A 17,157-nucleotide genomic window follows, 5' to 3' on the forward strand; every position below is an offset into this window, starting at 1 on the left:
TCAAAGGTGGATGCTGGAAGTCTGTGGAAAACTGAGAAAAAGAAAAAGAAAAAAAAAAAAAAAACCCTCAGAAAAAGAGAAAAGAAAATGGAATACTTCAGAGCATCTAACAATTCTGCCACCACCACCCTACTCCCTCGCCATACAACAAGATAGGGAAGCCCTGGTCTGTTTTACTGCAGGGCTGAATTCAATGCTCTCCACCACATCCTACCTCCAGCACATGTGATATATCTATAGTTAGAATATGCTGCACACTGTCACTCACACACACACAAACACACTTACACATTGATACACCCACACACACATACAGAAACAAAAAGTTTTGAAACACACACACAGACATCACTTGTTAGAGTTGTCATAAATGGAATAATTTTTATTGCATCAAAAAGAAGAAAAAAAATGTGTTTGTGTATGTATGTGTGTGTGTGTATGTGTGTGCATATGTGTAAGTGTGTGTGTGTGCGAGTGTGTGATATCATGTGGTCAAACTACTTCAACTATCAATGTGTACATGTCAGCTCAGGATGGATTGATACAAAAGCCAATTTTCAGAACAACGCTCATGACATTTATCAAATCACATGTGCATCCCCACACAATCACCCATACATTCCAGGTGAATAACTTTTTTTTGAATGTTCAGACATTCTTTACACGGTAACTGAGTCAGCAATATAAACTAAATAAAGACAAAACAAAGCTCAAGCACTACACTGCAAACTTATGCAGACCAGGTTTGGGTGGAGGGGGTGTGAGATAAGTTTTAGTGGGTTTGATGGGTCTGATTTTCCGTCCGTTATAGCCCGTCTTCCTGTGCCACCACCCACTCTGCGGCCTGATGCCAAACCAGCGATTGCGTCCAGCTTTCCCAATGATCTTTTTGTTGTGGTCCATATTAGAAACTCGGCCCACAGTCACCATGCAGTCCTGGGAGATGTTGATCTCTCGCTTGGAGGGCATGCGGACAATGCATCGATCGCCCACTTTGCGCACAAGCTGGGCAGATGTGCCGGCAGCTCGGGCAATGACCCCTCCTTCCCCGGAATACAGCTCCACGTTGTGGACCACTGAGCCCAGAGGCAGAGACCCTACAGGATGAGCATCTCCTTCTGCTGCCCGCACTGTAACACAACAGAAATGTTCTTGTCATGTTGCGACAAGGATGTGGAGTGGGGTGAGGGGGTGGTGAGAGTGGGGGTTAGTGATGTTGTCTGTGATTCCCTTTCTCTGCCTTTCCCTATCTCTCTTCTGTCTGTCTGTCTCTCTCAGCATTTATGGATAAGTGTGGAAGTTATAATGGAGGTTTTAAGATATGATGCCACATTATTAAAAGAATTCTGGAACAGTGGAAGACAAAGTTCAAGGGACTTGATTTTGTCTTTTCAACAGATCTTTTTTTTTCCATTGTTTTCCTTTATCAAACAGACTTTGTGTTCTCTTTTGAAGACATCATTTCTTTTTTTCAAAACTTTATTAATCACTCACTCAGTCTGACAGTGTTCAATGTTAAGAGGTGGATTTATATTATTGATCCCTCTCTTCTCTTTTTTGTTGTCTCTCTTGTTTACATATTCTGTGTGTCTGTTTACATAACAGTTTGTTTTTTTTGGTTTTTTCTCATGTATGTGTACCTTACATAATTTACAAGCAGTCATGTCTCAAGTCAGGCAAATGTTTTAATTCTGACTGAAACTAAATTTACCAGCCCCTCAGCAGCTGATCACAGAAAATTAAGGTGAGGCAGGGAAACCTAACATGTAATCTGGATACTACATTACATGTGTGCTGCATGTATGTATTAAAGTGGTTCATGCCAAAGACTCACTACAGCCTGGGCGCTGAGTGTCCATGCTTTGTGGGTGCCACTTGACAGGAGAGGCCAGGAAGTGATGATAATATAATCTGAGGGTAGGTGAGGACTACTTTTTTTTTAGTGGAGGCAGAGTCTGTGCTGGAGTCTGCCAGCATGGTAGGCTTTGTGACACAAATCCCACTGTATCTGTGATTGTGTGAACTGAAACTGATCCAATATCCCTTGATTTTTACAAATAATTTTACAGCCATAAAAAAGTATCATACCAACAGCAGCTGAATGTTCAGAAGAATATTGCCAATCCATTCACTCTCCACACCACTGAACATAATAACCAACAGTTCTTACCTGATAATGTTCAGCTTATTCAAAGATTAAAACTCACAATGCTATGTAAGTATTTAACTTGTCTTTCTAATCAACTTATCTAAAGATTTAAATTTGTTAAAGACAAGTTAAAAACGTATATGTGTGCTGGTATACAAAATAAGGAAAGTAACAAACCGGCCATGCGTGTCAGCTTGCCCGAGGTCTTGATGAGGTCACCAGGCTTCATGTTCTGGGAAGCTAGAATGAAGCGCTTGCGGTTACCACCACCAACAACGGCAATGTCAGATGTGCGACAGGGATCGTAGCGGACTGACAGCACTTGCTCCACAAGAGGCTCTCCTTCTGTGGGCCCCACACGCTTGAAATCCACCATGCGGAAGTACTTTTTGTTACCACCGCCAACCCCATGGGTTTGTATGCGTCCTGTTGACAGTATCCACCAATCAGTGAGCTGCTAGCAAATGATGATATCCAAAGACACACACAAACACATGTACATAATCAAACTAGAAACGATCAGACAGGAAATGCAAACACTTGCACCCATTCAAATGTTACAAAAACAACAACCCACACTAGGATAAATTTTAATCAAGTCTATCACATTATGATATGTATTATATCAATCTGTTGTATTCATAACTAAATGGTGAAGTGGTGGTGATGATGATGACAGCCTAATACTGTAGAGGTGTGTGCATGCTCATGTGCTTGTGTGTGCATGTATGTGCAGTTCACTGATAAAGATGGAGCTTAAGATCAGGTCTGCATGTGTATCATAATGCAATGAAAACAGAACTTTTTTTTGTGTGCTGGCAACTGCAGGCGTGCAAGTAATCAAAATCAGGATAATGAATTTGCGGAAGTTTCCAAACTGGACATTACTCCATGCAGAAAATGGAAAGCAGTACATAGAAATGAGAGGTTTCATAAAAAATCTTTAAGAAAAAACGCACCAAAAAACAACCAACCAACAAACTTTAAAAAACACACCAAAAAACCAAAAGTCTGGCTGCCATACCATTATGACCACGGCCTCCTGATCTGGGTAGAGGTAGAGGGCGCATGGTATATTTTGTCGTATCGATGCCTTGCTTGATGAATTTCATCTTCCCGTTCAGACTCCCACTTGTGTGAAGGCACCTGGAGGTCATGTGGAAAATAGATCTATAATCATGTCAATGATACAAAATAGAGACAGTCAGACTTAAGTTGAAATCAGAAACCCAGGATTAAACCGAAACAATCTGTCTCGTTTTTTAAGTTACACTTACAGCACAACAAAAAATATCAGCATTCATTTTTCATTCAATTAGACAGTGAAGGCACACACACATACAAAGTTTAATTACTGCAAAACATGTCAAACAACTGATAAAGTATGGAACTGATTTGCTGACATAGAATTAGGACCTTGGGATCTTATCTTTCAACTCAACAGCAAGGCCTGCCTGTGATCTTAGAATTAATAAGGTTATCCAGCAACTGAAAAAATTCAGTTTTATAACACTAATTAAAACTGGAGCTGATTCAGAAGGTGCAGGGTTGAAATCACGGGAGTGTTTTACAGAAAAGTCCCTGAGGTTTAGATTATTCAAATTTCCATATCATCCAACCCCGTTGATATATGAAATGGAACCCCTTTTTTAGTTTATCAATATATGTGTTTATAATGCTTGCAAAAAAGCACACACACACACACACACACACACACACACACACACACAGATCTTCAATGAATCATAATGACAGTCCATGAAAGTGGAACCCCATTATCACAAATACCAATTTTTGTGCCATGCTGAATATGATTTTTTTTTAAAAGTATGAATATTGAAACCCTAAAATCTATATGTGAATGTTTTGTGAGCTCCAGAAAAATTAACTATCCTTAATTATTCCTAAAAACAAAGTATGACTGCCTAAACTATACCTGGATTCAGTTTCTCAAGGAGGCATCACTGCATTCTGACTCAGCTGTATATGCTACACCACATCAGCTCAACAGATGCCTGACAGCAGCATAACTTTCACTTATAGTTATATATCATGTTCTGTTGTCAACAAAGCCAAAAAGGAAACATACTTGCAGTGTTCATCATGCATGTTTGAGTACCTATCTCAGTATCTGAGTGGATTTTTTCTACAGAATTTGCAAGCCGACAACACATTTGTTTGAGCCAAGTTTGTTTTGCACATGGGACCTCGGTTTATTATCTCATCCAAATGACCAGACTTTCAGTTTGATTTTCCAGTCAAACTTGGGAGAAAGGGCGAGGGCAGGAATCGAACCCAGACCTTTACGGACACTGAATTGGCAGATGAGCGTCATCCATTCTGCCACCTTCCTCCTTAAAACATGGCTATATGTTTTCCTTCATATCATTTTTGTAATATATAAAATCTATTTACATTTATCCATTGTACACATGGCACCTTTAACCATTGTACTGTATGAGACCAGAAGACCTGTTGCAGACAAGGTGGTAAATAGGCCCCTCCCACCTTTAAAAAAAACCCCCACATTTTAAGGCCATTAGATGGTAGCCAAGATTTTCACCTTAAAAGAAAATCTTAGTCTGAATCACTGTGGTTTTGATCCCTTAGTCCCCACAAGAGGAAGTAGATATTTTACACCAACAGCAATCATTACCTTGATAAATAATGTGAGGTGGATGATGTGGGTTTGAGAGAAGGTTGAACCATCAGCTTTCCTGAAGATTGAAGTAATAAGGAGGCAAACTTTCGACAAACATCAGTAACGGCCATCTTCGACGTTTTGGTACCTGGAAAGAAGAAGACATCGGTTGATTACATTAACACGTTAAAATATGGCATACATGTTATTCACTTATTATTGGTCATTTCCAGCATGCACATCAAATCCTTCTCCTAAGCTTTGAGACAGTGTAGTTGATAACAAAACTAAGACAAAAACTTTTGTTTGCATTCTGACAGTGACACAAACTGATCCCCATAGCAGGCTTGCCTACCTTCATGTAGAAAAATACCTGTTACCCCAGCTCTAAATCAGTAACCTCTTAACAGACTAAGGACAGTACAGCAGTAAGATTAGCTGATGTACTGACAACAAAAAGTAAGTAAAGGAACATGGAAGGAAATGTGCGGAAAATGACTGAGGTAAAAAAAAAAGAAAAAAAAAAGAAAAGGAAAAAGGGAGTTTTACAAAATGGACATGCTAACTATAGTTAGACAACGCAGACAAATTCAAAGATTATACACAAAAATTTTCATTACAATCATGACATTATACACACAATAATTATATCTGATGATGAAGATGATGATGATATTGCTCTGGATGTCCAGATGATGATACTGCTCTGGATGTCCCTTTAGGTTTGTCCCTGTCATGATGTAACTTGGGTGGTTGCAAATGCACTTTCTCTTAAACAGTTATATCATGTTCTGTTGTCAACAAGGCAAAAAAGGAAACACACTTGCAGTTCTGATCCGAAAATTTGAGTAACATTTCCAAAGAAGCAGAGATCTTCCTAAATACATACCTTAATGAGATAAGCACTTCTACCCGTAAAAAGAAAATATGGGATAATGAATCATAAAACTAGGTAATGTGTTTTTCTTGCACAAACTTAAGTTCTTCATTGCACCTTTTCAACTGTATCAGACTGTTGTTTAATAATAATATGAAGGGTATGCTGCTTAAATTAATATACTCTCAACGGCAGGTGTGGTCATACCAAAGTAAAACTGTACAGGAACTGAGTAAGCTGATTATCAAGCAAATTTCTTCTTCTTCTTTTTTTAAAATAGACTTGGTTGAATTGGGTGATATACTACTACCAGCAGCACTAACATATTGTTGTGAACACTGTATCAGGTCATAAAACCCTGCATGAGTACTTGATGTCTGGAATCTGAATCTGAATTGATACTGAGAGAATTTTCATGATTACTGATAGTGTACTGCATTGCAAGTGCACTTATGGGGATACTGAAAATAAATCAAATCAAATTGTGTTAGCAGAAACACTGGAAAAGACAAGCAAAAAGAAATCCTGGTTTTCAGGTCTCCAGTCAGGCCAATCCAGCTACAGTAGCAGTACCCATGGACAAACCTGAAAACCCAACCAACACAGCCCCAACCATCATAGACCCTACTTGTGGGGAAATAATAATAAAATGATAGTTTGTGCAGCTCCTGCTTAAACTAAAGAACATCAAGCAATGGGCTTCAGCAACTGTGGCTGGTATGGAATTTAAAAGAGGAATTGTTTTGGGGGAAAAACTTTGTTTTAAACATTCTGACCTGGATGGTGGGTACGCATGTATGAATTTCTGCCTAGATCAGTAGATGGCTTCCCTAGTTGTGTTTGCTGGTATGAAGTAATCAGCTGGTCCAATATCCACATGATCTAGCTGGATCTTCTGTTATCTGGTCTCTAGTGTGTCCCACTCTTAGTCTTCACTTGAAGATGTGACGCTGCTAGTGTTGTGGTATTGGCTGGTGGCATACAATGATACACAGCCGCTCTTCTCTGCAACATTTTAATCTTTTTATCTGTCCCTGTTGATACAGGTTCCAAACAGATCAGCAGTATTCATGGTATGGCTGTACCAGGGTCTTGTTGGCATTTGACTTTGTGATGCTCGAAGATGTTTTTAGATTCCTTCTACTGTGTTCTAAGGAATCCAAGAACACTGTTGGCTTTCCTATAAACCTTACGTAGTTACTTAGGGCTACTTAGAGTTGTTTTCCGATGCAGGTCCCAGAGGTTTGTCTTCATCGGACTCTACTTCAAGTTCAGGCTGCTTTTTACGCCAGTTGTCTGTACTTTTGCCTTAAAGTCTTCAAACATCATTTCTTGGTCTGACCAGAATTTGTCGAGCTTATTCTTAAAAGTGTTTAGTTTTTGCACAAACGACATGTGTCGGAAGGCTGTTCCAAATGTTGGCAGTTCTCAGTGCAAATGAGTTCTTCCTCAGGGATGTCTTTGCTTGCAATGGGTATATTTTCATAGGATGTCCCATTGTTCCTGTATGTGGTGCTACTTCCTTCCAGAGTCTGATGAAGCTACACACATCCTTGTCATAAATTCCTGTAATGATCTTATATATTTCAATCATGTCTCCTCTTAACCTACAGTAGCTAAGCGTTGGTAACTTCAGATTCTTTAATCTTTGGGTATAAGATAGATCTTTAAATCCTGGAATTTGCTTGGTAGCACACCTCTGAACTCCTTCAATCTGCTCTATTAATTTTGCACTCATATGGTACCACATGAAACTTGCATAATCAAGGTGTGATCTCACTAGCTTATACAGTGGCAGGAACTCTTGTCGTTGACAGCAAAAATTTGCTTGGCTTTTTTCACTTTTTCTCCTTCATGTTCTTCAAACTTAAGCCCTATGTCCTTTTCTGAATTCACTTGTTTGAGAACTGTATTTCCTAGTTTATAACATGTTAAGGTGTCAGTTTTCTTTCCAGTTGACATATGTTTGCACTTATCTGAATGGAAACGTAAAAACCATGTATCACTCTATATGGACATGTTGTTGAGGTCTTCTTGTAGAGTCTCACAGTCATCCTTTGTTTTGATTGTATTGAACACTTTGGTATCATCTGCAAACATGTAGACTTCTGAGTTGAACAGCTCGGACAAGTCATTGATGAAGATGACAAACACCAGGGGCCCAAGCACCGATCCTGAGGGATTCCAGACATGACTGGCTTCCACTCAGATGCCTCACCATTCACCACAACCTGTTGTTCTCCACCACTCAAGAAGTCCCTTATCCATTTAACCATTTGGTCTGATGTTCTGTGTGCTCTCGCTGATAAGTCTGTTATGTGGCACTGTGTCGAACGCCTTCTGGTAATCCATATAGATGCAGTCCACTCTTTCCCCTCAGTCCATTTATGAATCACCTCCAGAAGTTGTAGAGTAATTGACCTTCCTGATATAAATCCATATTGTTTATTTGTGAATAGTTTGTTTCTCCTCACAAACTGCATAATATAATTCCTGAATAACAACTGTGCCTTACGCACGTCAAAGACAGAACATTTTAAGAGCAATTCAGAGGTGGATAGTGATTTCATTCGTCTAGAGCACTGAAACTGGAAGGGAAACACACATGCATACACACAAAGACACACGCATGCAAACACATACACACACACGCGCGCGCACACACTCACACGTACACACACACACACACACACACACACACACACACACACACGCACACACTCACCATAGAAATATGCTGAAAATAATGGAATCGTGCGGTGACCGACAGGAGGTCACCGGATACGCTTGAGTTATTTCCCTTACTTTCTCAGCCGAGTTCTTCCGGCGAATGCGAAGAGAGTGCGAATCTTGAACGCTATGGCCTCTGCCTTGGAAAGTTACGTGAACAGTATCCTTATCCGTCTGTTGGACACTTTACTAACTATCTTAGAAAGATCTAAAACACTGATTATATTCGAAGTTTATGCCCAAGAGCTTCTGTCAATTGTCTTTCTTTCTTTTTTTAAATAGCATTTACAGGGACCTTACAGCCGGCTACTTACTTTGCTTGAACACAACACTACACGATATTCCGGTACATCTACAAGAGTTGGAACTTAATGCTTTTGAAAGTAGGCGCCGATGCTGCAGTCATACTCGGCAGATGCTATTGTTCAACTCTTGATATGTCAGTTTTTACAGTCGTTTAATTCAAATTTTGCTGTTTTTCCTTGATCAAACTTCCATATTCATTGGATCCCACTAGTCCCAGTTTCTGTGGGTTATGACACTGCTATGCATGATCCACTAGTCCCAGTTTCTGTAGGTTATGACACTGCTATGCATTCTTCCAGTTCAATCGGGAATGCATCCTGTTTCATTTTTGTTAACACCTATTGCAGAGTAGGACTGATGATGGTTAGAGCTGTGGCAATTAATGTTTCACCTTGGGGACTGTTGCAGTGACTTGACTGGTCCAGCAGAGATCTGAAAAGTTGCAAATGTTGTGTGTTTGCTGGCAGACAGGCTTTGGTCTTTAAATCTGAGTGTCCTGGATGGCAGCACCTGGTGGATTAAGGGTGGAGATAAGTTTTCCCAGTCTCTCTGGTCAGTTTTTGTACAGACCTGTTTGTGACATAACTTCTTTGTGTACACATGCAGACATATTAAAGATCCACAAATCCAAGTCAGTGGTTGATGGGTTATGGAAAAATGAACAAACAATGCAGAGCTGGGGACAAGGAGTATGGTTGTTAAATGATGGGTTAAAGATGGTCATGCATGTAATAAGCCCACTGATACATCTTAAAAGTGAACATGGGAGATCCAGCCCACAAACACATGCAGGAAACAGTAGCAGTTAATCATTATGGCTTTTTCTTCTTTTTTTGAATTATTTATTTTGCATTGTTTATTTATGTTCATTAGAGGACAAGCACCAAAGTATAGTCATATTTTGCCTTAGTCACATTTGTTTAGATTGCTTTTTTTTCTTTCAATGTATGTACCAAATTGGAATACACATTTCTTCTTTGTATTTTAAGTGCATCAGTCCTTGACTTTTTCCTCAGAAACTGTTTCTATTGTCACTGCTGATGGGCGGATTATTGTGGTAAGATACCTTTTGGTGCTTCAGTTTATTTTTAAGACATTTTGTTTGCTATATGTTTGTAAGTCCAGCTTTTCTAGTCATTAAAACTAAAATAAAAGTAACATTTATAATGTGTGTGTGTGTGTGTGTGTAGTCCTTTAGCAGTGTGTCACCTGACACTTGCAGTTATTTGTACTTCACAATTATATCCATTATAGAATACAATAGAATGTCTTTATTACCAAGTGTACTGGGGTCGAAAGGAATACTGGGAGGGGGTGTGGGGGTAGTACATAACAGGTACAAACATAAATTGAAAATCATACACAAACGCAGGTACAGTAGAATTTAGGATACATACATGGTCATATCATTATCAGTATGAGAACTTGTGTGCGCACGTGCGCGCGCGCACACACACACACACACATTTAAACCTAAGCTGCATATCACATGTGGATGGGGCTGATGACTAGATCTTCAGGTAAGTGGTTGTTGATTGCACATCTCTTTAATCTTACTGGATATGTTTGAGAGACGGGGCATTGACTGCTTTGGGGAAAAAGCTATTGGTGAAGCGATAGGTTTTCATCCTTATACTTCTGTACCGACGACCAGAGGGGAGCATCTCGAAAATCCCAAAAGCTGGATGTGATTTGTCATGGCTTATTGATGTGTATGTTTATGTTAAATTACATGATATTAGGGTATGCTTCAAAAGCCTGATCAGCACATTGGGTTTTTGAAGATGGTGTAGCCCATGTGAATCAGTCAGTATGCTTTGACAGCTCCTTGAAACTGAAACCGCTAGGCTCTAATTATTTTGGACTGGACTGAAAATATTAAATAATTTTTGTCTTTTCTGTTTTTTGTTTTGTAATGTTTTTTCAACTAAAACCAGTAAACTAAAATTAGTAAAATGAAATGTTTAATGAAGGTGTAATCAAGCATGTATATGTACATCAATTCTAAAAGTAACTGCACAGAAGAGGCTATTCCCTTGATTCCTTGATAGGATATTTGAAAACAAAATTAAATGAAATGGATTTTATGCCCGTTAATTGTGTTATTGTTAACATTTTTACTGTCTTCCAGATTTTGTTTATCCCTATAATTGTATAAATCTGTACCTGTTTTTAGAGTGGTATATTTTATCAGATATTGATGGTGTGTATAATGTGCTCCGCATCTTGCCTGTCAGTATCATGCACCATTGGATTTTTTACCTGGATGCTGCAACTGTTATTGATATTTTTATACTTGAGTAAAAGTACCTTTATTTATTTTTCTTTCATATCGTTATTATGTATGAAAGTTGTATCAGTGCTGTTCTGTTTCACAGGTGTAACTGCTATGTATATGATCATATAGATCTTGTAATCATTATTTGTATATATTTTATAAATAGTTTTTGTGTTGTTTTGTCATAGGGGACCCTGAAAGGCTTTGATCAGACTATCAACTTGATTCTGGATGAGAGTCACGAGCGAGTTTTCAGCACCTCTCAAGGGATGGAGCAAGTCATCCTGGGGCTATACATTGTCCGTGGTGATAATGTGTAAGTTTGGTTTGTTTCTCTTTGATTACCAAGATATAATGTTGATTTATGTTTAACACATTCATGACTTTTCAGTTTCACTGTGTTTCTGAAAGCTATGGTTTTACATCTGATGCAAAAGTTAGCCAGGAATTTAGACTACACGAACCACACACTTGCAGTGTTGACACAAATTTTGAACATAGATCTTTCCCTTATGAACCAGTGTTCCAGGTATTGAAAAGAGTGATGGCTGTGCCAGCCATTCCCTGAAGGTAAAAGACTTAGTGGAAACTTCTGCATTAGACTCCCAGGAGGGGGACTGCAGAGTGTTTAATGAGATGCAGTCCCAGATCTTGCCCAGTGCCCTTGTTTCCTCCCCTTACCTTGGCTCCATTGTGATAGTCCTGGGTCATTTGATCTGCTAGGGAATTTGAGGATGCTAGGGAAATTTTGGCATTCAGTGATTTGAAGAAAAAAATTATGGGGCTTGATTATTTCTGTTTTTCTCTTCAAGGGCTGCGCTTGTTTGTTTTTCTCTGCCATGTAACTTCCCCAATTTTTCAAGATACAGTTCCCTGTCACTGATACCCAGCAAAGACATCATGACATCCATTATGTCTTACAAATAGAATACCAGGAACATTAAGTATGTTTCTGAGAAAGTCTATTTTCCCACAGCCAAAATTTCCTCATAACCAAGGTGAAGTAATGTCCTAAAAAAGAAAACGTGTTTCTTACCAATGATGTTTTCTTATTAAGTTTCTTATATCCAAGTTTTCTTGGTAACTCAAAAAGAAAAGGCTTGGAAAAACAATTTTGCTTGCTTAGATAACGTTTTATGCATGGTTTCTTAGAAACAAGTTTTTTATAGCTGGATTCAGCTGTAGTCTTGATTTATGAGATATGTTGTTTTGAGGTATTGAACATTTTTGGTATAGATCATTGTCTCCTCATTATTCGTTCCAAATTTTAACAAGATGTGTATACTTAATTATGTTTCTTCTGCATGGATAGATATGTTCACATACATGCATGATACATATCTCATCACACACACACACACACACACACACACACACACTCACACTCGCACACACACACACACACACACACACACACACACATTAATATGAGTGTTGTGAGTATTATATGAGTCATATAGTACCTACACTGACATGACATGGACAGGATGGTCATTTCATCAAGAGGTGATTCTCTGAGTTGGTGTGTGTATTTATGTGAGGGGAGCGGTGTATGCAAATGAAAATGTAGCAAACGTACTTGAATATCTTGATAGATTTATTGCATTGTTAATCACCCTGAATTCTGTTTACAGTGCTGTGATTGGAGAGGTGGACGATGAAACAGACAGCCGAGTGGACTTTGATAACATTCGAGCAGAGCCTTTGAACCCGGTTGTGCACTGAAGATTGGTCTGAATGCTGAGGACTTATATCTGTTTGCTGCTTCTCCTCCATGTGCATTTCTCCTGGAATCAAGACTGGTTTTGGAATTGCATATATGTATATATTCATATGAAGCAGTTCCTATTGAGAATGTTGCACTTGATTCGCAAGTGTGTGTCATCATTTTTTTTTTTTTTTTTTGGTGAGAAATTGATTGTTGCTGTAAAAGAAGTTATGGTGTGAACAAGAAATATGTTACAGTGGAAAGTTTTTAGGGTCATGTTATCGAAACATCACTTTTGTTTGGTGTGCACAAGTTAACTCCAAGTGCATTTGAAACTTGAAGGGCAGAATGTTTGGTGTTCATCTTGTACAGTAGTAGGTAATACTCTTTACTGACAAGTCTCTTTATTTTTCAGCATGAAAATGCAAAGAATAATGCAGAATAGCTGTAGAGGGTTTTATAGAAATAGTTGTTGATTTTTTAAGGATTGATTTGATTACATGTCAGATGTTCAGAAAAAAAAATGTGTTCACCAAATTATTTCTGGATGACTTACTACTATGAGCAATGTCTTACTGTTACTCTGCTTACTTATGTAACAAAAGAGCCACTGCTCCACTGTAAGACAAAAGGTAGCCAAGGTTTTGGTGTCCATGACTCTGTGTTGGCATTTGTTTGTGAGGGGACCTTTCGATTGTGGATTTTAAGCCAAGAAACGTTTTATAAGTGTTATCCATTGCTATGGCTATTCATTTCACATTCAGTGTTCTCTCATTTCTTTGATTTGGAACAGGAAAAAATAGTGCTACTCATCTGTTAAAGAGAAATTGTTGTCTTTTAGGGGAGTGGGGGGAAGGGGGTTTGGTGGTGGTGGTTATCAGTATTGGATTTATCAGAGGAAACAAAATGTCCAAAGATGAATTTATAGGAAAACCAACTCATTGCAAAAGGTAGGGAGAGAGTGGATTGAGAGTGTCAGGGAGGGGGATATTCAAACTATGTGCACAGAGGTTTACATACAATAATGATCACATATGAAACATTTTCTAGAGTTGTATGAGGATTTCAAATCGAGATGAAATTATTACAGAAAAATGTTTTTATCCCAACACCTGCATTTCAAATATCATCCAATTTCAGGTCACTTAATGTATTGTTCTTTTCCTGTTGCTTTGGACAAGAGGTATTAAAGGTTTTACAGAATGTGGTTGGTGTTTTAACTATAAATTTGAGTCTTTTACTGGTTCACCTCTTCAGTATGATAACTGCCTGACCCTTGGCTGGTGATGGGAATTGAATGGTGTAAGCTTTCTTCCGCATTGCTTTTAAATTAATTTTTGGTTAAAAATAAGGTGGGAAGCCACATTTCTGAGGTGCTCTAAAATATGCTTCATTATGCAACAGTTCTGCACTTTTCTATTTATCTCATTGATCATCCATTTGATTCATTTCATTCAAGGATTTTTTGCTGAGTAAAACTAAAGACAAGGGAGAACAATGATGGATTATTTGACTGTGCCCAGTACTCTGCTGCTGACATATTTCAGGATGAATTAGGAGAAAAATTGAGAGAAGAAACTGTTTTCATGGAAGGAATATGTATTTGTAAAATATCCTGAGTGGACTGAAACCAAACTTGTGTGTCAACTGCCATTGACAATTCATGTCAGAGTCCAGAAATATCGTTCGTTTGTTATTTTTGTACACATTGAAAATTAACCTACTGGTTACATTTGTCTATTGTGACAGTTGCTGTGTTGATTACAGTTGTACATTTTGACAGTTACCTTTTGCCTGTTTGTGGTGACAGTGGTCCCCAAGGGTATTTTGACATCATTTAGACACTGTCACAGGTATGTTCTTTGTGTGGTTTAAAAGAAAGAAAAAAAGTTAGAATGGCAGGTTTTCAAACCTAGCATCTCAATTTGCAGTTGAGGGAAAACATTATTTTTCTAACAGATTATTATTACTCTGTGAGTGACAGTATTTTTTTTTTAAAAGATGCACATTTTATTTTTTTACATTAAAAAAAAAAAGTCCTAATTTGATTCTAGATGGAATTCTTATAAAGTAAAACTTTTGGTATTAGGTAATTCTTTGCTTGAAAGTAATGAAAGACCAAAACATTCACAAGTTTGTTTTATTGGTTTTGAACGGCATGATTTGAGAGTGTTTATATTTGAGACAGAGTGTCATCAAAACAGTGATCCTTTGGCTTACACTGGATAAGAAAGGGACATTGTTTATGTGTAGTGTTCAGTTAAAACCATGAAGCACAGCATAGGAAATTCGTGGAATAGATATCATATCATTCTGACTGTATTGTGACAGTATGTGTTTTATAATCCATGAAATGCACTGAGAATGTAAAATGTAATGCATGAAGAGGGTTAAGTTGTGCAGCTACATATGAATGTCAGACATCCTGAATCGGGATGTTTTTTTTTCTGTGTGTATGGAAATGATAGTGCATGTGAAGAAGAAACCAGTGCCTGCAGAGTGTGATCCAGTGAGTGACCCCACCTATTGACTCCCTTTACAGTCTTTTCACCTCGCTTTCACAGTCAGTTGAGCTATGTATTTCATTTCTTTATACAGTCTTTTCAGCATGGTCAAGTTGAAGAGTAGAAGTGGAAAGATACTGTGGAAGCAAATAGCTCAATTCAGAAGAAAAATAACAGGGATGAGGCAAAATTTAAAGAATTTCAAATGGTACAGAATTCCTCTCTGCAGCCTCCAGATGGGAGGTATAGTACACTCTGACTGCAGCCAAAGTGAGATATGGCTATTTTGTCTTTGGGGAAATTTACTGGAACAGACTCTTGTCACAGAAGTTTTGTGTCTGGCAGGGTCAGGGTCTAACGTATGTGTTTCTGTGTGTGCATGAGGAAACATGAAAATGTTGAGTTTTATGTATGTATATGCATTGTTTTATACCCCCCTTTTTTTTCTTTTTTTTTTTAGATTAAAGAGAAAGAAAAAGGAAATTGTGTCAATTAAAATGTTGAATTTCATTCATCTGTTTTGTGTCTGTTGTGAGAATGGGAAAACAAAGGAAGCAAGAGATCTCAAAATGAATTGCATGTGACTGGTTCATCAATTCAAATGGGCATCCAGATTAATGATGACATGTTTTGTGTCTGTTCACAACTTCGATGAGTATGGCATCTGTTGTGGTTGCAGAGACTGAATACCTTTTTTTTTTTTTGGGGGGGTGTGGGGGGGAGGGGTAGTAGGTGTTCTTGTTTGGGAGTGTGTGAGTTTATTTTTGCTGTCTCAACTTCTGTGGCATCAGTCCCATGGTGCTCATCTCATCTCCCTGATGCACTACCACAAAATGCTAACTTTTTTCAGACTCAGTGCCAGCAGTCCACAGAGAGCTGTCTTGTGTCAGATTCTGTGAGGCTGCCCATCTGAGGAAACACTCAATTGAGAGACGTTGAACCAGCTTGATAAGGGTGTTCTGGAGTTTGAAGACCATCCCTGTGACAGTATAGGCCTCTTATGAGGTCCCCTTGAACCTGATGAAAGGCCACTTCACGCACAGGTTTCTGCAGTCACAGATGTCTAGGCCCCACCCTCCACCAATGCACTTTATACAACAAGTACCTCCCACTCATACACACACTCACACAGGTGTGCACACAAGCACACATGCTCACTTACATTATGTGCATCTCAGACACGTTTAAGGTCTCACTCAGTGAACTTGTGCACGCACACATCCACGCACAGCAACGCTCACATCAAGGTCCCATAATCCGTACGCAGCACACATGCACACACACACACAGACAGTTCTGCCTGTAACCACTTTAATCAAGACTCCATTTATATATTTGTTTGATAAGTTATGGCTCTTGCTCTTCATTTTGAGTTAGATTTGTGAGTTTGTCCTTTCCCGTCTTTTGGGGTTTTTTTTTTATTAAAAAATTTTTTTTTTATATATAGGCAAGCAATTGTATGGTGGGCTTTCTCCTTGTTCTTTTTTTCTCTGAGATTGTTATTCAAAGGTATACAGATGGGCACAATAGCTGAGCGGTTGAAGCATTGGACATTCAATCTGAGGGTCCCAGGTTCGAATCTTGGTAACGGCACCTGGTGAGTAAAGGGTGGAGATTTTTCCAATCTCCCACTTCAACATATGTGCAGACCTGCTAGTGCCTGAACCCCCTTCGTGTGTATACATGAGCAGAAGATCAAATATGCATGTTAAAGATCCTGTAATCCATGTCAGCGTTCGGTGGGTTATGGAAACAAGAACATACCCAGCATGCACACCCCTAAAAACGGAGTATGGCTGCCTACACTGTGGGGTAAAAAAAAAAGCAAAAAAAAAAAAAAAAAGCAATGGTCATACACATAAAAGCCCACCCGTGTACAAGTATACGAGTGAACATGAGAGTTGCAGCCCACAAACGAAGAAGAAAAGGTTTATAGATGTAAAATATATATTTTATATCTACTT

General features: G+C 38.6%; 2 protein-coding genes across 2 annotated transcripts; one reads left to right on the plus strand and one right to left on the minus strand.

Moving 5' to 3' along the window:
- Positions 1-352: 352 nt before the first annotated feature.
- Positions 353-8,455, minus strand: LOC143284704 (large ribosomal subunit protein uL2m-like). Its single transcript, XM_076591635.1, has 5 exons — positions 8,393-8,455; positions 4,806-4,938; positions 3,174-3,295; positions 2,327-2,575; positions 353-1,130 (listed from the first exon to the last, which is right to left on the minus strand). Exons 2-5 carry the CDS (start codon positions 4,919-4,921, stop codon positions 718-720), a joined length of 900 nt encoding a protein of 299 aa, XP_076447750.1. The 5' UTR covers positions 4,922-4,938; positions 8,393-8,455; the 3' UTR covers positions 353-717.
- A 31-nt stretch (positions 8,456-8,486) lies between these two features.
- LOC143284705 (U6 snRNA-associated Sm-like protein LSm8) lies at positions 8,487-15,703 on the plus strand. Its single transcript, XM_076591636.1, has 4 exons — positions 8,487-8,557; positions 9,720-9,760; positions 11,170-11,297; positions 12,616-15,703. Exons 1-4 carry the CDS (start codon positions 8,527-8,529, stop codon positions 12,704-12,706), a joined length of 291 nt encoding a protein of 96 aa, XP_076447751.1. The 5' UTR covers positions 8,487-8,526; the 3' UTR covers positions 12,707-15,703.
- Positions 15,704-17,157: the final 1,454 nt, after the last annotated feature.

The sequence above is a fragment of the Babylonia areolata genome, chromosome 8 (assembly GCF_041734735.1).
Source record: "Babylonia areolata isolate BAREFJ2019XMU chromosome 8, ASM4173473v1, whole genome shotgun sequence".
Taxonomy (NCBI): domain Eukaryota; kingdom Metazoa; phylum Mollusca; class Gastropoda; order Neogastropoda; family Buccinidae; genus Babylonia; species Babylonia areolata.